General features: G+C 41.8%; 1 protein-coding gene across 3 annotated transcripts in view; it reads left to right on the top strand.

Moving 5' to 3' along the window:
• The first annotated feature begins 1553 nt into the window (after positions 1 to 1553).
• The window catches only part of esrp1 (epithelial splicing regulatory protein 1), a 107990-nt gene continuing 88178 nt past the window's right edge, over positions 1554 to 21365 (top strand). For all 3 annotated transcript variants that reach the window (XM_073025970.1, XM_073026053.1, XM_073025886.1), the window contains exons 1-3: positions 1554 to 1892; positions 2455 to 2583; positions 19423 to 19530. In XM_073025970.1, the coding sequence (XP_072882071.1) occupies positions 1761 to 1892; positions 2455 to 2583; positions 19423 to 19530 (369 nt within the window). In that variant the 5' untranslated portion in view covers positions 1554 to 1760. The remainder of the gene's footprint in view (positions 1893 to 2454; positions 2584 to 19422; positions 19531 to 21365) is intronic.

The raw sequence follows: 21365 nt of genomic DNA, 5'->3' as shown, positions 1-21365 counted from the left end.
GGTAGCCTGTTACCATGCAGCAGAGGTGAATCTATATCCTCATTTCCCCTTCCAGATTGAACAACTCATCAATGTAGAATGCTGCACTTAATAATTGTAATAATAATGTTTTAGAATCAGAGTCCTACAAATTATATTACAACTGATCTATCATGGCAGATAGGACATCCCATAATAACCATCCAGATATAATATTACAAGATAAGCAAGCAAGAACAACTTATTTAATAGATACTGCCATTCCAAACACACATACATACAGAAATCAACAAGTGAAAAACACCAGAAATATGCTGAGGATATTGAAAGACTATGGAACATGAACAGGGTATACATTGTCCCAATGGTAATATCTACAACTAGTGTCATTCCCAAAGTCACTACAAAATAGCATTAAACGATCAGACCTACACAGGAATATCTATGTAAATCCTCAGAAGCCACAATACTAAACATCACTAGAATAGTCCGAAAGTTCCCAGCAGTTGATAAATAAGTGTGCTTGGGTTTCACCTCAGGATTCACCGGCTGAGCTGAGAAAAAAAATACAACAATAATAAGAATCTCACAAGGGGTGATTGATAAGTTCATGGCCTAAGGTGGAAGGAATCCATTTTAGAAAACCTAGCACATATATTTTTCAACATAGTCCCCTCCTACATTTACTCACTTAGTCCAGCGGTCGTGGAGCATATGGAACTTGGACCTCCAGAAAGTATCCACAGATGGGTGATTGATAAGTTTGTGGCCTAAGATAGCAGGAGATGAGTTATACAGCTCTCGTTACATGCACATGCAGGTCAACTCTTTGAGTGATTATACAGAAAGTTAATAGCTCATCAGTTAACTCATCAGGGTTGATTGATAAGTTCGTGGCCTAAGGTGAGTTATTAACTTTGAACTTTCTGCATAATCACTCAAAGAGTTGACCAGCATGTGCATGTAACAGAGCTGTATAACTCATCTCCTTCTACCTTAAGCCACAAACTTATCAATCACCCCTTTATAGAGCACTTTTCATACCTTTGATGAATTCAAAGTGCTTTACAATGGAATAGAATGCAAATATTAAAAAATAGAAATATAAAATTTAACCTGAAAATAAAAGACAAAAAGATGTTACTTCAAAGCAAGGATAAATGAATAGGTTTGGAACTAGCGTTTAAAAGTGTCAATTGAGTCTGCATCCCTTATAGTTTTAGGTATTGAGTTCCACAAGTTAGGAGCACAGCTTTAAAAAGCTGACTTGTCACTTATCTTCTGAGGGATATCGTTTAAATTTAAGAGACTGGCGGAAGAAGTCCTGAGAGCTGAGCAGAATTATAAAATGAAAACGATTCTGTAATGTAGTCCGGTCCCAGACCATTGAGGCGTTTTTAAAACAAGTAAGAGAACTTTAAAATCAATCCTAAACGACACAGGAAGCCAATGCAGAGTAGCTCGGTCATGCTTGATCACAGTGCCACGTACCTGCACTAAAGCAGCCAATGGTTTTGCCTCTTTTGGGAGCCAGGTATCTGTTTCCAGACTCGCGTAGTGTGTGGGCAGGTAAATAAAAGTGGGGGAGAAAAGTATTAAAGGAAGCCCAATTTATTTGCATGGGTCGCGCGCAAGCTGAAGGTATGGCGATCGCTTCCTCCAGTTAGGAGGGTTGCAGGTGTGGTGTGTCTCCTCTCCCGCTGATTTACTTTTAACTGCGGAAGGGGAACCGCTTGCGCGGGGCTGATTTGCGGACTTGGATTGACTCTACATGGTGGAACATGACAGCGTCTCTGGATTACCTGGTGGTTTTATTCGGGGCGACGGCCGGGGCGCACGGCAGAAAGCTGGGATCTGACGAGAAAGAGCTGGTGCTTTTGTTGTGGCAAGTAGTGGACTTGGTAAACCGAAAGGTAGGGACCGATTTCGCTTGCACTCTGAAATGTTGAGGGACCAGAAGACACAGGAGCAGAATTGGGCCATTTGGCCCATCGTGCCTGCTCTGTATTCCATCATGGCTGATTTATTATCCCTCTCAATCCCATTCTCCTGCCTTCTCCCCGTAACCTTCGACACCCTAATCAAGAATATATCGGACTCTGCTTTAAATATACCCAATAACTTGGCCTCCACATCCGCCTGTGGCAATAAATTCCACAGATTCGTCAGCTCTGGCTAAAGAAGTTCCTCCATCTCTGTTCTAATGGACGTTCCCTCTATCCCAGGGGCGCTCAACCTTTTTTATGCCATGGACCAATACCAGTAAGCAAGGGGTTGGTGGATCCCAGGTAGGGAACCCCTGTCCTATTCTGAGGCTGTGTCCTCTGGTCCAAGAGCCCCCCACTCTCTCCACATCCATTCTGTCAGGACCTTTCAATATTCGATAGTTTTCGATGGGATCCTTACTAGTACACAGCGTGCGAATCCGCGGAAGATAGTACGTTTAACCAGAGATTTGATATATGCATTTTCCAGGCAGGGGTCATACACAAAACGTTCGTAAAGCCTAATGACTCGGAGTTAACGGAGCGATACACTGAACACACTGGCATTACAGTGGAAAATCTGATGACAGCGGAACCTCTGGAAGAAGTCCTTCAACAGGTGAATAGGCGCCTTCCGGGAAAAGTCGCTCAGTTCCTGTTGTCAGTGGAAAAATCCAATTTGATCGGCGCTACGCCCAGTCTTTGTCCTCGTTTCACCTCATTTTCCCTCCCCCTCATTTCTAAAATTATTTCAGAATCAGGTTTTATAGCACTGGCACAGGTCGAGAAATTTGTTGTTGAGAGGCAGCAGGACATTGTAATACCTAATATTAAAATAGTATAAATTACAATAAAAATAAGACCATAAATACAGGAGCTGAATTTGGCCATCGAGTCTGCTCTGCCATTTCATCACTGCTGATCCAACTTCCTTTCAGTCCCAGTCTCCTGACTTCTCCCCAAATCCCTTCATGCCATGATCAATCAAGAATCTATAAATAAAAACACAAAATGCTGGCAGAACTCAGCAGGCCAGACAGCATCTATGGGAGGAGGTAGTGACGACGTTTCGGGCCAAAACCCTTCATCAGGAGTGATGAAGAATCTATAAACCTCTGCCATAAATATACCTAATGACTTGGCTTCCAAGCTGCCTGTAGCAAAGAATTCCACAGATTCACCACTCTCTGGCTAAAGAAATTCCTCCTCGTCTCCATTCTAAAAGGACGCCCCTCTATTCTGAGGCTGTGTCCTTTTGTCTTAGACTCTCTAACCATAGGAAATGTCCTCTCCACATCCACTCTATCAAGGTCTGAAACTGGAGAGGGTTCAAAGGAGGTTCATGCAAACGACTGCAGGACTGAACAGCTTATCATATGAAGAGAATTTGATAGCTCTGCGCCTGTATTCACTAGAATTCGGAAGAATGAGGGGTCAAGAGAGTGAATTTGTTGAATGCCTATGAGGTGCTTTGTAGAGCACCTACTAGGTGATCAGCTATTCTGGATTGGGTGTTATGCAATGATTAGTGAGCTTAAGGTACTGGAACCTTTAGGAGGCAGTGATTACAATATGATTGAGTACAATTTGAAGTTTGATAGGGAGAAAGTCAAGTCTCACATAGAAGAATTTCAGAGGAGTAAAGGAAATTGCAGTGTTATGAGAGTAACTTAGAAGGAGATGCTGGCAGAAATGATAGTGGAGCAGTAATGGTGTGAGTTTCTGGAAAAAATTAGGAAGGTGCAGGATAGACATATTCCAAAAACAAAGAAATACACAAATGGCAAAATAATACAACTGTGGCTGACAAGGGAAGTCAAAGCTAATGTAAAAGCAAAAGAGAGGGCATACAACAAAGCAAAAATTAGTGGAAAGATAGAGGATTGGGAAGTTTTTAAAAACCCATTGAAAGTAACTATAGCAGTCATTAGGAGGGAAAAGAAGAATATGAAAACAAGTTAGCAACCAATATCAAGGTGGATAGTAAAAGCTTTTTCAAGTATGCAAAAAAATAAGAAAGATGAGAGTAGATATAGGACCACTAGAAACTGAGGCTGGAGAAATAATAATGGAGGACAAGGAAGATGGCAGAAGAACTAAATGAGTATTTTGTCTCTGTCTTCACTGTAGAGCACACTAACTGTGCCAGGTGTTGAAAGGTGTGAGGGAAGAGAAGTGAGTGCAGTTACTATTACAAAGGCGAATGTGCTCAAAAAGCTGAAAAACACACCCTAGGGTTCTGAAAGAAGTAGCGTTAGAGATTGTGGAGACATTAGTAATGATCTTTCAAAAATCATTGGACTCTGGCATGGTTCTGGAGGACTGGAAAACTGCAAATGTAACTCCACTTTTTAAGAAAGGGTGGAGGAAGTAGAAAGGAAATTATAGACCAGTTAGCCCAATCTCAAGATTGGGGAAGATGTTGGAGTCAATTGTTGGATGAGGTGATGGAGTACTTGGTGACACAGGACAAGACAGGACAAAGCATGGTTTCATTAAGGAAAAATCTTGCCTGATGAATCTGTTGGAATTCTTTGATAAGATTACAAGTAGAATAGATAAAGAGGATGCAGTGAATGTTGTATATTTGGATTTTCAGAAGGTCTTTGACAAGGTGCTACACGGTTAAGAGACCACGGTGTTACAGGAAAGTTACTAGCATGCTTAGAACATTGGCTGATTGGTAGGAGGTAGCGAGTGAGAATAAAAGGATCCTTTTCTGGTTGGTTGCCAGTGACAAGTGGTGATCCGCAGGAGTTGGTGTTGGGACCCCTTCTTTTTATGCTGTATGTCAATGATTTAGATGATGGAATAGATGGCTTTGTTGCCAAATTTGCAGATGATATTAAGATTGGTGAAGGGGCAGGTTGAAGAAACAGGTACGCTGCAGAAGGACTTAGGCAGTTTCGGAGAACGGGCAAGAAAGTGGCAAATGAAATACAATGTTGGAAAATGCATGGTTATGCATTTTGATAGAAGAAATAAATGTGCGGACTATTTTCTATACACAGAGAAAAATCTGAGATGTAAAGGGACTTGGAGTCCTTGAGCAAAACACCCTAAAGTAGGGGTGGTCAACCCTTTACATTCCATGTGTCAATTTTTTCACTCACAAGTTCAAATGTGCCATGCAACTCTTGTACCCTCATTCAATTCTTGTAAAAATATGTTAATATAGAACTCGTGTGAGAAAAAATCGCATCCGAACTCGTGTGTGAAAAAATTGATGCATGGAATGTAAAAGGTTGGCCACCCCTGCCCTAAAGGTTAACTTGCAGGTTGAGTTGGTGGTGAGGAAGGCAAATGCAATGTTAGCATTCATTTCAAGAGGTTTACAATATAAGAAAGAGCAGGGATGAAATGCTGAGTCTCGATAAGGCACTGGTGAGGCCTCACCTTGAGTATTGTGAAGAATTTTGGGCTCCTCATCTAAGAAAGAATATGCTGGCATTGGAAGGGGTTCAGAGGAGGTTCACAAGGATGACGCTGGGAATGAAAGAGTTATCATTTGATGGCTTTGGGCTGATACTCACTGGAATTCAGAAGAATGAGGAGGAATCTCATCGAAACCTTTCAAATGTTGAAAGGCCTAGACAGAGTAGATGTGGAAAGGATGTTTCCCATGGTGGGAGAGTCTAGGACAAGAAGGCACAGATTCAGGATAGAGGGTGCCCTTTCAAAACAGAGATGTAGAGAAATTTCTTTACCCAGAGGGTGGAGAATTTGTGGAATTTGTTATCACAGGCAGCTGTGGAGGTCAGGCCATTGGGTGTATTTAAGGCAGAGATTAGCCATGGTATAAAAGGTTTTGGGGAGAAGGCCAGAGAGTGGGGCTGAGGAGGGGGAAAAAAATCAGCCATGATTGAATGGTGGAGCAGATTCGAAGGGCCAAATGGTCTAATTCTGTTCCTGTATCTTATGGTCTTATGGTAATACTGATACATTGAACTTTAGCTTCTCCTTCTCAAATTTTAGTGTGAATTCAATCATATTATGATCATTTGCTCCTCAGGGTTTTTTTTAAACCTTAAGCTGTCTAATCTCTCACTCTCTCTCTAAATATGTATATGGAGTAGGGAGGGTGTGGCGGAGGGCTGCGATGTGGTATTGGCCCCGATGGACGTTGCATTGAGAAGATGGAGTTCTGGCATTCCTCAGATCATTGTAGTCCAGGTTCTGCCACAAGGCTCCAAGCGCAGCAGTGTTTGGGGAATAATGAGGGATCTTCCTTGTGGCACATGGGTGGGTATGCCTGTGGTGCCCAGCTGGATTTGCAAGAGATCAGGGAGTGATAATTTCCATTTTGATACATCTATATATCTTTGCATCTATACATATATCTATTATAAAATAAGTAATGCGAAAAGAGAGGGAAAATAGTAAGGCAGAATACATGGGTTCAGTGTCTATTCAGAAATTGGATGGCAGATGGGAAGAATTTAGTGTTGAAAAGTTGAGTGTGCATCATCAGGCTCCTGTACCTCCTCCCTGATAATAGTAATGGGAAGAGTCCATGTTCTGTGTGATGGGGGTCCTCCTTAAAGATGGATGTCATCTTTCTGAGGCATCGCCTTTCGAAGATGTCCTTGATAGAGATTAGTGCCCAAGATGGAGCTGGCAGAGTGTACAATTTCTGCTACTTTTTACGATCTTGTGTAGTGGTCCCTCTATACCAGACAGTGTGTAACCAGTTCAGCTGTTAGTGCCAAATACTGTGGCCAAGAAAACAGCTGAAAATAGCTGATAATCTATTTGCTTTTGGTTTGGTAGGTGAAGAGTGTGATTGTAATTCAACCTTCTGGAACTCTCTCCCAGAGCTGTACATAAGTTGCAAGGAATACCATACTGACTCACTTTGGAGGAGCACATGTTTGGCACTTTTGTACAAAGCTGACTTTTTTTTTTAAAGAACAAAACACAAAATGCCAGAGGATCTCAGCAGGTCAGGCAGCATCCATCTATGGACCATAAGACATAGGAATAGAATAAGGCCAATCCACCCATCAAGTCTGTTCAACCATTGTGGCTAATTTATTATCCCTCTCAACCCCATTCTCCTTGTAACCTTTGGTGTCCTGACTAATCAAGAACCTATCAATCTTGGCTTTAAATATACCCAATGATTTGGTCTCCATAGACATCTGTGGCAATGAATTCCACAGATTCATCACCCTCTGGCTAAAGAAATTGCTCCTCATCTTTGTTCTAAAAGGACGCCCCTCTATCCTGAGGCTGTGCTCTCTGGTCCTAGACCCCACCCCCTCCAACCCCACTATAGGAAATAACCTCTCCATGTCCACACTATCTAGACCTTTCAATATTTGGTAGGTTTCAATGAGATCCCTCCTTATTCTTCTAAATTCCAGTGAGTACAGACTCAGAGCCATTAAACGCTCCTTTTACATTAGCCCCTTCATTTCAACTTAATTGAAATTTAGACCTTGATCTGCAATGGGAGGGGATTGATTAACTGTCAATGTTACAGGCCAAGACCCTTCATCAGGATCATCTGCATCTGCAGAATCTCAACAGAATAGATTCTACAGTTGCTGGAAATCTAGAGCAGAACACACACAATGCTGAAGGATCTCAGCAGGTCAGTCAGCATCTGCGGAGAGGAGTAAACAGTTGAAGTCCTGATGAACGATCTCAGCCTGAAACATTGAATGTTTATTCCTCTGCATGAATGCTGTCTGACCTGCTGAGTTCCTCCAGCATTTTGCATCTGCAGGATCTCTTCATGTTTTTTTAAAGAGTTACCATGGGGATATTGGGTGGGAGGGAAAAAGTAAACTCCGTTTAATTTAGTACTGAAACTTAATTTTCAAAGCTCCTGAACCTCAACACTGAACTGATTCCACAGCCAGCTCATGTTCTCATTATTTATTTATTTTAAATTTATATTCCTTTGCAGATTAGTTGTTTGTCTGTCGTTGTTTATGTGTAGTTTTTCATTTGAGTCAGAGTCAGGTTTATTATCACCGGCATGTGATGTGAAATTTGTTAACTTAGCAGCAGCAGTTCAAAGCAATACGTAATCTAGCAGAGACAGAGAAAAAAAAATAAAACATAATAATAAATAAACAAGTAAATCAATTACATATATTGAATAAATTATTTTAAAAATGTGTAAAAACAGAAATACTGTATATTTTAAAAAGTGAGGTAGTGTCCAAAGCTTCAATGTCCATTCAAGAATTAGATGGCAGAGGGGAAGAAGCTGTTCCTGAATCGCTGAGTGTGTGCTTTCAGGCTTCTGTATCTCCTACCTGATGGTAACAGTGAGAAAAGTGCATGCCCTGGGTGCTGGAGGTCTTTAATAATGGATGCTGCCTTTCTGAGACACCGCTCCCTAAAGATGTCCTGGGTACTTTGTAGGCTAGTGCCCAAGATAGAGCTGACTAGATTTGCAACCTTCTGCAGCTTCTTTCAGTCCTGTGCAGTAGTCCCTCCATACTAGACAGTGATGCAGCCTGTCAGAATGCTCTCCACGGTACAACTATAGAGGTTTTTGAGTGTATTTATTGACATGCCAAATCTCTTCAAACTCCTAATACAGCATAGCTGCTGTTTGGCCTTCTTTATGACTACATCAATATGTTGGGACCAGGTTAGATCCTCAGAGATCTTGACACCCAGGAACTTGAAGCTGCTCACTCTCTCCACTTCTGATCCCTCTATGAGGATTGGTATGTGCTCCTTTGTCATACCCTTCCTGAATCAAGTTTAATATCACTGGCATATGTTGTGAAATTTGTCTTACAGCAGCAGTACATTGCAATACATAACAAAACAGTAAATAACAGTGAAGAAATATACATATTGAGAAGTTAAGTAAGTAGTGCAGAAAGAGTGAAAAATAGTGAGGTTGTGTTCATGGGTTCAATGTCCTTTCAGCAATCTGATGGCGGAGGGGAAAAAGCTGTTTCTGAAATGTTGAGTGTGTGTCTGCAGGCTCCTGAACCTCCTTCCTGATGGCGGTAATGAGAAGAGGGCGTGTCCTGGGTGATGTGGGTTCTTAACGATGGATGCTGTCTTTTTGTGGCATTGATTTCATTGTCCTGAAGTGCTGAGTGTGCGTATTCAGGCTCCTGTATCTCCTCCTTGATGGTAGCAATGGGAAGGGGCATGTCCAGTCTCCCCTTGACAGAGCTGACTGAGTTCACAATTTTCTGCAGCTTCTTCCGATCCTTTGCAGTGGCCCTCCATACCTGACAGTGATGAATGCTCTCCACAGTGCATCTGTAATCTATAGTATTTTTTTGTTCCACTGAAAATGCCTGCAAGGAAGTGAATCTCAGGGTAATATATCCATGCTTTGATAATACATTTACTTTGAACTTTGGTTGATGCTGAAATTAAGTACTACATTATAACAAACCCTGTCTGCTGCTGTTACCTTTAAAATAAGCATTTAAAGATATTTGGTATGATTAAAGCCTCTTGATCAGTGTTGTGTGGAGTTCTGTTGCACTCAAAGACCTGGAGCGGTTTGCTTTTGTCTCCTGCAAACACAGCTGCAGCATACTGGTGCCTGTCTGGCTAACGCAGGAACTAACGGCTTTGGAGGCACCAGGCAAATCACCTATGCAAATTCATTGATGGGCTGAAAGATTCATCTGTCCTTTCTGCTGCCTTTATTTGAGTTATCACCAATTTCTAAATAGGTGCAGGAGATTTTGTAGATGCTGGAAATACAGAGCAATATGCACAAAATGCTGGAGGAACTCAGCAGGTCAGGCTGCATCTATGGAAATGAACGGTCACCAGCTGAGCATATTATTTAATAGAATAATGACTATGTAATAATGTTTATAAGATTCCCATTGAAGATGCACGTGTAGATACAGTGAAATCAAAAGCAATACACTGAGCAGAACACCAAGACTGTTTACTGCTTATCAATGATGAAGGTACTTACCTGGCTTTAGGGTATCAGCCCGAAACATTGGCTGTTTATTCCTCTCCATAGATGCTGCCTGACCTGCTGCGTTCCTCCAGCATTTTGCATGTTATTCAGTGTTTTCTATGTGATTCAAATATGGCTTTCCCTCAGCCACAGCTTTCCATTGTATCTTTGCCATTTCCTGCACGTCTGCCCTTTCTCTCTTCTCCTCCCTCTCAGGGCAAGGAAACAGTTTAAAAGTTGCTCCAGCATTTTGTCTGTGTTACCTGTTGTTAGTTTCTTAAAGAATGGGAATGGCTCCACAACAAGTAATCAGAACTGCCTTCCGGCTGTCAGGGAGGTATACAGAATACAGAAAGGTGCTGGAAAAAGGCCAGTAACATCACAAAGGATCCCACCCACCCTGGTCATGGACTTTGTCCCACTCCCATCTGGGAGGAGTCTACGTAGCATCCACACCAGGACCACCAGGCTCAAAACCAGTTACTTTCCTCAAGCAGTAAGGCTGATCAACACCTCCAGCCACTAACCCACCCAACTACCACTTCTTTATAATTTCCTGTCAGCTACCTTGTAGGATTTTGTGAATAAAACAAGCCAGAGTCCTTTTATGTGCTGAACAAAAGCTACAACCTTTTACTTCCATTACCAACACACCAAATTCAGTCACCTTACACTGATGACATTATGTCAGATACCACTTCTTAAAGTGAACACAATTTAATGTCGGTGTTTTTGAATTATGTATGTTACGTACGCGCAACCCTGTAAAAGTATCAGCAGCAATAGACCACACCTGGAGTCTGGTTTTGCTGTTAATAAACACTACTTTATTAGTAACTACGTCATATGGTAACTTAAACCAGGTAAATCAAGAGTTAATGGTGTTATGCATATCTAGGTGTAAATATATAAACACCCAAACTTCTTCAAGCTTAGGTGGTAAGTGAAACAGTCTTACGATGGTATGTAAGAAAGTTCTGCTCAAATGGGACAGGTTAATTCATGCGAGATATTTGTAATCCAAAGGTGAAAGTTGTGAGAAGGCAATTACATCAATATTCCACAGATTCCACAACAGCAATACAAAATAACAATAGCGGTAGGTTTTGTCGGGGGGTGGGGGGGGCACTAGTAAGGTGAGTGCAGTATAGACGTGTTTTTTCCAGCTCCTCATGGCACACTAAACTTTACCAGTTAAAACTGCCTTTTTGAATGCTTGACTCTCAGTTTTTGTTGCAAGATCTCTGTTGTTTGTTTCTCTTTTGCGCCACCAAAAAGTGTAACGTGAACATGTCCAGTAAAACAGCACGAGGCAGGAAGGGAGCCGCTTGCCCGCTAGCCGATGCTGTAGCTAATGTTAGCTGGGACCAGACTAGCAAGAACCCTCCAGAAATGTCGTCAGTTAAAGAGGAAGATGATCTTCCTCTTATTTGGCAGAAAATGTTAAACAAGCTCTTGAAGTCCTTCAATGAGCGGTTTGACAAGTTTGAGCACAGTTTCCAGAGTCTGTTGTCCGCCCAGCAAGCGCTCACTGAGAGACTGTCGAACACCAAAAATCAGACCGCCGACCACCAGCAGCGAATCCACGTTGTGGAAACTTCAGCCGCCGAGCTGCAGCAAGAAAATAAAAGGCTGCGGGCCAAGCTTTCAGATCTGGAAGGGAGATCCAGACGCAATAACATAAAGATTGTTGGCGTCCCAGAAGGTGAGGAGAAAGGGAGGCCGACTGAATTTGTCGCTAACCTGATCCCTAAGCTGCTGGGGGATGATAACTTCACCAAGCCGGTCGTTATCGATAGAGCACACCGCACACAACAGCCCAAACCACCGGAAGGCTCAAGGCCCCAAACGATAACTGCAAGGGTGCATTTCGCACAAGAGAAAGAAAAGATTCTGCGACTCGGGAGGCAACACAAGATGGATTACGGAGGTCATCGAATCTTAATCTACCCGACTACACCGCGGAGGTTATGGAGCAACGGCAGAGTTTCCGTGAGGTGCTGCAACTGCTGAGAAAGAAGGAGGTCCGGCATTTGTTACGTTTCCCGACCAAGCTCCATATTCATCACCAAGGGCAAGTGAAAGTATTCAGCAACCTGGCTGAAGCCAAGGCTTTTGTAGACCAAAAACTTTGAAAGGCTATTTTTCACAACATAAATGAAGAGAGTCTAAATGTGCTCTGGGCAGACTTTAATTATGGCAGTTCTTTTTTCTATCCTCAATTTGTTCTTTACTATGTGTGCTAATGAGGGGCTGTTAGTTGGAGGGTTTTTTTTTCTCCGCTTTTGTCCGGCGGTCCCAGATTAGGATGAGGGCAACTCTGCTTCGTTTAGGGAAGCAATGGGTGGGGGTTTTGTTCATATATTTGTTAACTGTTCATGTTATTTTTTGTTGGTTTTTGCTGGCTGCCAGACTGAATGTTAAGTTTGCATTTTATTATAATGTAAAAGGTACCACAAATGAATAATACTCTTGACTCCATATCCTTGTTCTCTTGGAATGTGCACGGTTTAGGTCACCCAATAAAGCGAGGTAAAGCTTTCGCACATTTGAAGTCACTGAAATCTGACATTATATTCTTACAAGAAACTCACGTTAAAGCCACACAGCATAGGAAACTCAGGGCTCATTGGATTTCACAGGTCTATCAGGCACCTTTCACTTCCAAAGCCAAAGACTGTGCTTTTTCATTTTTACTCATCCACAATTGATCCAAATGGCAGATTTATAATTTTAACTGGGCATATCAATTCACTTCCCATTACACTGGTAAACGTTTACGGGCCGAACTCGGATGATCCAGGTGTTTTCTGTAAGGTGTTTGACTTGATCGCAGATAACGATTCAAGCCACATATTGATTGGCGGTGACTTTAATTGCTACCTGGACCCCTATTTAGATAGGCTGTCCTCTGCCCCCCCCCCACCCAATATTCTTGCTGTGCAAATTCTTAACAATTTGATGAAGTTGAAGAAGGTGGTGGATATTTGGAGACTACAACACCCACCTGACCGTAATTATTCTTTTTATTCTCCTGTACACAGATCATATACACGGATCGATTATTTTTCAGTTGATTATAGATTAATCTCTCATATTGACCACATCAAATATCACAGCATAATAATATCTGACCATAGTCCTGTCAATCTCAATCTTCAATTGTCCCTCCCTAAGCAAGCCTATAACTGGCGCTTTAATCCCTTTTCACTCAAGGATCAGGCATTTAAAGAATATACTACGATGCACATTTTGCAGTTCCTTGAGACCAACGACAGTGGCGAGGTGAATGACTCAACACTCTGGGAAACACTTAAAGTGTATATCTGAGGACAAATTATTTCTTATGAAGCAACACAGAAAAGGGTTAAGCGAGGTAGATTGGAAGTGATTGAGAAAGAATTAGTAGCGGCTGAACAGGCTTACAAAAACTCTTTGCTCCAATCAGATTATAATAATATTCTCAAATTTATATACGAATACAACTCCATTCTAGGGGAACAAATTGACAACATACTACTTAAACTTAAACAACGCCATTTTGAGTTTGATGACAAACCACAGAAGTTATTGGCAAGGCAGTTAAAAGGAGAACAAGCAAAACGAGCCATTTACAAAATAAAATCCAAATCTGGCCTGATGTTTACGGACTTAAAGGATATTAACAAACGATTTAGTGAGTTCTATTCAGAAATTTACACCTCCAAATCAACAGCTACACAGGAAGATTTTGATAAGTTTTTTGATCTGCTTTACTTTCCACAGTTAGATGCAGCTTTCAGGGAGAATTTGGATTTGGAATTTTCGCTATCTGAGTTACAGGATGCCATCAAAGCATTTCCCACCGGTAAGGCAGCTGGACCTGACGGGATCAGGCCAGAGTTCTACAAAGCCTTCCGAGATGTCCTTACACCGACTTTGCTGAGAATGGTTTGGGATACCTTTAAAAACAAGAGGCTCCTACCCTCTCTCAGTGAAGCAAATATCTGTGTTTCACTAAAAAAAGATAAAGACAAAACAGACCCTGGAAGCTATAGGCCCATTGCACTTCTAAATTATGATCTGAGAATAATTAGTGTTAGCAAATGGGCTCGGTAAGCATATAGCAAATATCATTCACCCGGACCAAATGGGATTTATCCCGGGCAGGTACTCCTTTTGTAATGTTCGCAAAATTCTCAATATTTTGTATGCCGATTATGGGAAAGATGATAGAGCTGCTATAGTGTCTCTAGATGCCACAAGGCATTCGATATGATAGAGTGGCCCTATCTAACTGCAACACTCAAGAAGTTTGGATTCGGCGATACTTTTATAGAATGGGTTAAAATATTATATACCAATCCAAAATCCTCCATTCTCACAAATGGGTATAAATCCAATCCGTTCTCCCTGCACTGTGGTGCCCACCAAGGGGACCCATTGTCCGCCCTGCTGTTCAACATAGCGCTGGAGCACCTGGCAATTGGCATTAGGGGCCACCCACACATTAAAGGTATTACGTTGGGAATATTGAGACCCGCGTGACCCTGTACGCAGACGACCTCCTTGTTTGTCTAGCCGATCCAGCGGTCTCTATTCCCATCCTACTAGAATATATAAATTCCTTCGGGAGTATTTCTGGCTATACCATAAATTGGAGAAAGAGTGAATTCAATCCCTTAGTGGATCAATTTCCTGAAAAAGTTGCCTTTTAGAGTAGAGAAGGACTGTTTCACCTATTTGGGGATTAGACTGACTAAGAATCCAAAGCGTCTTTTCAAATTTAACTTTACAGAATCCTTAGAAAAACTCAGAACAAATATCGAGTCCTGGAGGATACTGCCCTTATCCATGATTGGACGGGTAAATGCGATCAAAATGGTGACCCTACCCAGGTTTCTATATCTGTTTCAAAACCTGCCTATATACTTAAATGCATCATTTTTTAAGAAACTTGACTCTATCATATTGCCCTTCGTGTGGGGCTATAAATCACACAGGATATCTAAGGCTCACCTACACAAACCTCTTAAGAAGGGCGGTCTTGATCTGCCAATTTTCAAACATGACTATTGGGCAGCTAACTCCAGGGCTCTTACACACTGGAAATGTGGAGGTGCTGAGACCGAAGAAAATCCTTCATGGCTACAGCTGGAGGCTTCTGTTGTTAAATATTCTTCACTTCCTGCTCTTCTGCTTTCCACTTATGCCTTAACAGATAAGCTAATCCAACAAAACTTTACCTTAAAGAATTCTTTACGAATATTAAACTAGATAAAAGTGGCTCACCAAATTCCCAGTGTTTCCATACACGCTCCCATTTGTCAAAACCACTCATTTAAGCCTGGACAATTAGATGGGGTGTTTACAGTCCGGAGAGAGAGGGGTATCTGTACATCGATGGCCAATTTGCATCATTCACACAATTAAGCACTAAGTTTAACCTTCCAAATTCACATTTTTTTCACTATCTCCAAGTTAGACACTACGTTAAGGAAAAGTGCCCACACTTCGAGCCTATTTTCACCACTCATCCCTTTCTTGAAAACCTCTTGCTCCCTCCAGACTCCAAACAGTTAATATCAAAATTTGTGAATTGCTTTCCTCCTTTGGTCTCTACAGATTTTATTAGGGAAGCCTGGACTAGGGACTTGAACTCAAGAGATATCAGTGGAAGTTTGGGAGGAGGCAGCATCCCGAGTTCACTGTTGTTCTATTAATTCACGCTACAGGTTAATCCAGTACAAGGTGATGCATAGATTGCATTATTCAAAAACAAAACTGAATCGCATCTTCCCATCTGTGTCTCCTGATTGCGACAGGTGCCGCTCTGCTGAGGGCTCACTAGCACATCTTTTCTGGTTTTGCTCTACATTATACAACTTTTGGACTGCAATTTTTGAGTGGCTCTCAAAAGCCTATTCTAGAGACATTCAGCCCAATCCCGACCTCGCCATCTTTGGATGTTCTGCAGTGACTCTTGAGTTGCCACACGACCTGCAGATTGCTCTGCATCTAGGAATGGTGGTGGCTAAGAAACTTACTCTTCTGACCTGGAAGTCTACTACACCACCTACCTTTGCACACTGGCTCAAGGAGATGTTGTCTATTATACAAATGGAAAGACTGCGTCTGCACAAACCCAATACACAGAACATATTTGGGAGAATATGGGGACCTTTCTTGGCTCAGTGTCATATTACCTCACATACATAGTGATCTTGATCTGTCTAGTCTCATGAGTGGGTGTGGTGCCTAACCGGACTCCTTTATTCATTTTATTTTACATTGCTTCCATGATACCACTGTTGTGTCAACTTTTTTTTCGCAAGTCTATTAAGGTAATCTTGTAAATTGTCTGGCAGCCTTTTAGAAACATAGAAACATAGAAAGTAGGTGCAGGAGTAGGCCATTCGGCCCTTTGAGCCTGCACCGTCATTCAGTATGATCATGGCTGATCATCCAACTCAGAACCCTGTACCTGCTTTCTCTCCATACCCCTGGTCCCTTTAGCCACAAGGGCCATATCTAACTCCCTCTTAAATATAGCCAATGAACCAGCCTCAACTGTTTCCTGTGGCAGAGAATTCCATAGATTCACCACTCTCTGTGTGAAGAAGTTTTTCCTCATCTCGGTCCTAAAAGGCTTCCCCTTTATCCTTAAACTGTGACCCCTCGTTCTGGACTTCCCCAACATCGGAAACAATCTTCCTGCATCTAGCCTGTCCAATCCCTTTAGAATTTTATACGTTTCAATAAGATCCCCCGTCAATCTTCTAAATTCCAATGAGTATTTGTTTCTGTTTCTGTTTTTGATTTGTTTTGTCTGCGCTCCACCTGGAGCTGCATTTCCTTTGTATTGTTTTGTACGTCTTCAATATGTAAAACTGAAAATTGTAAATAAAGTATTGGAGCAGTAGGTTTTATCTCTGCAGTTGTTCCACTTCACGCATGAAGTATCACCGACAATGATCTTCAACGAATATCCTTTCAACACAAGTGGTACCAACCCAAATTCAGCTACGGGACATCTCAAAGTGGTGGCCACAGGAAACTCAAACAGAATCTACATATGGATTATCACCAACGGTAGCTTATCACAAAGGGGACCATCTTCAAGGGAACCACCACCCAGGCAAGGGTCGACACACCGGTAGATTCCACAAGGTTACCCCAATCACACACAATGTGATAGCCACTTATCCAGTTCCACGACTTACGAAATAACTACAACAGTGATTTGCCATAGGGATGCCTGTCTTCAGTGAACTACCACACCCAGACAAAGGGTAAACAAACACATAGTATTCACAAAGGTTTTCCCCTTACCAGAGAACCCACTCCTGTGGATTAACTAAGTGATAATCACACTTTAGTAGCCGAATGGAAACAAACTCATCCCTTACGGACTACTTAGAGCGAGAGTCCAAACAGTGATCTCTTTGTCACTAGGTTTCTTCTGTTTCAAACCTTCCTCTCCTCCCATCTCTTCTCTGCAAACTTCTTCTAGTTGCAGCACATGTGAGAGTCATTTATCAATACTCTGGATCGATCTCAACTCACCCCTTTGGGCTACTGAAAGTTTAAACCAGCGACCGACTTACTGGTGTCTTCCATTGACCGACTCCATCTTGACTCTGACTGTGTGTGTCTGTGTGTCCTCGTACATTCAAAACAAGCCACAGAGAAACCATAACATCGATTGTCCATCAAATAATTCCACTTCTCTCACCATAGTAATCAAGCAACTTTGTAATCAGTAGAAATCCAAGTATCCAAAAGTCAGTCTCATTCTCTCGGCATTTTAAAGTGACAGTCCACAGAAAAAATTAACCCTGGGGGTACATAACATGTAGAAGAGTTTCTATTAGGAACAATATTTAATCTGTCACCATTACATTGTCCTATATTCTTTTATACAGATACTCCTGTACCTAGTGTCACTTTATGGATATACAATCATAAGACCATAAGATATAGGAGCAGAATTAGGCCATTTGGCCCATCAAGTCTGCTCCACCATTTCATCATGGCTGATCCATTTTTCCTCTCTGCACTAAACTCCTACCTTTCTCCCGTATTCTTTCATGCCCTGACCAATCAAGAATCTATTAAACTCTTCCTGAAATATACATGATGACTTGACCCCCCAGCTGCCTGTAGCAGACAATTCCATAGATTGACCACTCTCTGGCTAAAGAAATTCCTCCTCATCTCTGTTCTAAAAGGACACTTCTCTATTCTGAGTCTGCGTCCTCTGGTCTTAGGCAGTCCCACCATAAGAAACAATCTCATCACATCCACTCTATCAAGGCCTTTCACCATTTGATAGGTTTCAATGAGGTCACTTCTCATTCTTCTGAATTCTAGTGAACACAGGTCAAGAGCCATCAAACGCTCTTCATATGACAAGCCATTCAATCCTGGAACCATTTTTATGAACCTCCTTTGAACCCTCTCCAGTTTCAGCGCATCCTTTCTCAGATAAGGGGCCCAAAACTGCTGACAATACTCTAAGTGAGGCCTCACCAGTGCTTTATAAAGTCTCAATGTTACATCCTTACTTTTATATACTGGTCCTCTTGAAATGAATGCTAACATCACATGTGCCTTCCTCACCACAGACTCAAGCTGCAAATGAACTTTTAGGGAATCCTGCACAAGGGCTCCCAAGTCCCTTTGTGCCTCAGATTTTTGTACTTTCTCTCCATTTAGAAAATAGTCGACCCTTTGATTTCTTCTACCAAAGTGCATGACCATACACTGCCCGATACTATATTACACCTGCCACTTCTTCCCCCATTCTCCTAATTTGTCTAAGTCCTTCTGTAGCCTCTCTACTTCCTCTCTACCTGCCCCTCTACCTATCTTCATATCATCTGCAAACTTTGCAACAAAGCCATCAATTCCATCATCCAAGTCATTAACATATAACGTTAAAAGAATCGGTCCCAACATAGACCCCTGTGGAACATCCCTGGTCACCAACAGCAAACCAGAAAAGACTCCCTTTATTCCCACTCTTTGCCAAACAGCCACTGCTTTATCCATGCTAGAATCTTTCCTGTAATACCATATTAAACTGCCTCATTTAAGGCATAGGTTAATAGATTCTTGATTGGTCAGGGCATGAAGGGATATAGGGAGAAGGCAGGAGATTAGAGCTGAGATAAAAATTGGATCTGCCAAGAAGAAATGGTGGAGCAGGCTTGATGGGCTAAATAGCCTAATTCTGCTCCGATGTCTTATGGTCTTACGTGTGGCACCTTTTCAAAGGCCTTCTGAAAATCCTTTACAATAAGTCTTATGTTTGTAAACCAATTTAATGTATCTATATTTACTGAGTTTTTATTGTGTTCTTTATGCTTACTCTGTTTTTTTGTGCTGTGTTGGATCCAGAGTAGAAATCATATTGTTCTTCTTTACATTCGTGCACTGAAGAAAGACGATAAACAATATTGAATTGTGGAAGAACCTTGCGTAGAATGAGAGTTTTTACTGTTTTAACTTCCTTACTAAGTCATCCGGAGGAGGCACTGAAAATGATTGCTAATTGTTTTCACACAGTTCAATCAGTCTGTGAGCAAAGAGCTGAATGAGGGAACTTCGTTCTGCCTTTGTACTGACAGTCAACTGCACGTTCGCCAAGTCTTCCACCCTGAGGCTTCCAGCAAGGTAATCTCTGCATGCCGTTTACTAGTACCCGCACACCTCTGGGAAAAGAAACACGCATATCCAATGACTTACAATTGTCTCCTTTCTTGACACGATTTAAACTGAAACTATATGACATCATGGAGACCAAGTCACAGGGTATATTTAAAGCAGAGGTTGATAGGTTCTGATTAGTCAGCATGTCAAAGGTTATGGGGAGAATGCAGGAAAATGGGGTTGAGAGGGATAATAAATCAGCCATGATGGAATGGCAGAGCAGACTCAATGGGCTGAATGGCCAGATTTTGCACCTATGTCTTATGGCTTTACCTCATACTTGTTTAATTACTTTTAGCATTGGACTTGGTTTTTAAATAAATCTTAAAAACTTAACATTTAAAGAGTTTTTTTAATTATAAGAATTGCAGGAAAATATAGGAGAGATGTCAACGGTTTTTAACATACAAGAGTGCAGTTGATGTGTGGAAACTGCTACAGGGGTGAGAGATGACTTCACGTGTCAAATAATATAGAGCATATATCAAGAGAACATCTAGAGACCTTTCCCCAGGGAGTCAATGGCTAAAACAAACCTTCATGTGATTGGCAGCATGTATAGGGGGATGTCAGAGGCAGGATGTTTAGAAGTCTTGCCAGGGTTGTGTTAGAGACAGATACATTAGGGATATTTAAGAGACTCAGATAGGCACATGAATGATAGAAAAATGGAGAGCTGAGAACTATGTAGGAGAGAAGATCTAGGAGTAGGTTAAAATGTCAGCATAAAATAGAGATCCAAAGGGCCTGCACAGTGCTATAATGAGACCATAAGACATAAGAGCAGAATTAGGCCATTTGACCCATCGAGTCTGCTCCCCCATTCAATCATGGATGATCCTTTTTCTCCCCTCCTCCACCCCACTCCCCAGACTTCTCCCTGTAACCTTTGATGCCGTGTCCAATCAGGAACCTGATTGTGAGCCTCCTCTGAACACTCTCCAATACCAGCACATCGTCTCTTAGATAAGGAGCCCAAAATTGTTCAGAATACTCAAGGTGAGGCCTCACAACGGCTTCAGCATCACATCCCTGCTCTTGTATTCTAGATCTCTTGAAATGAATGCTAACATTGCATTTGCCTTCTTCACCACCGACTCAACCTGCAAGTTAACCTTTAGGATATTCTGCACAAGGACTCTCAAATCCCTTTGCATCTCAGATTTCAGCATTTTCCAACATTGTATTTTCCACTCTCTTGCCCATTCCCCTAATCTGTCTAAGTTCTGCATCCTACCTGTTTCCTCAACACTACCTACCCCTTCACTAAACTTTGTATCATCTGTAAACTTGGCAACAAAGCCATCTATTCCATCATCTAAATCACTGATGTACAGCATAAAAAGAATCAGTTCCAACACAGCCCCCTGTGTAACACCACTAGTCACTGGCAGCTTATCAGAAAAGAACCCTTTTATTCCCACTCGCTGCCTCCTACCGATCAGCCAATACTCTAACCATGTTAGTAACTTTCCTGTAATACCATAGGCTCTTAACTTGGTAAGCAGCCTCATGTGTGGTACCTTATCAAAGACATTATGAAACTCCAAATGTACAACACCCACTGCATCCTATTTAACTATCCTATGTGTAATCTCCTTGAAGAATTCCATCAGGTTCGTCAGGCAAAATTTTCCGTTAAGGAAACCATGTTGACATTGTCCTATCTAGTCTAGTGTCACCAAGTACTCCATAACCTCATCCTTAACAATTAACTCTAACATCTTCCCACCCACAGAGGTCAGGCTAACTGGTCTATAATTTCCTTTCTGCTACCTTCCTTCTTTCTTAAAGAGTGG

Source organism: Hemitrygon akajei, chromosome 1 (assembly GCF_048418815.1).
Source record: "Hemitrygon akajei chromosome 1, sHemAka1.3, whole genome shotgun sequence".
Classification (NCBI taxonomy): Eukaryota; Metazoa; Chordata; class Chondrichthyes; order Myliobatiformes; family Dasyatidae; genus Hemitrygon; species Hemitrygon akajei.
Note: the sequence above shows the minus strand (reverse complement) of the source record. Positions and strands in the feature narration are given on the sequence as shown.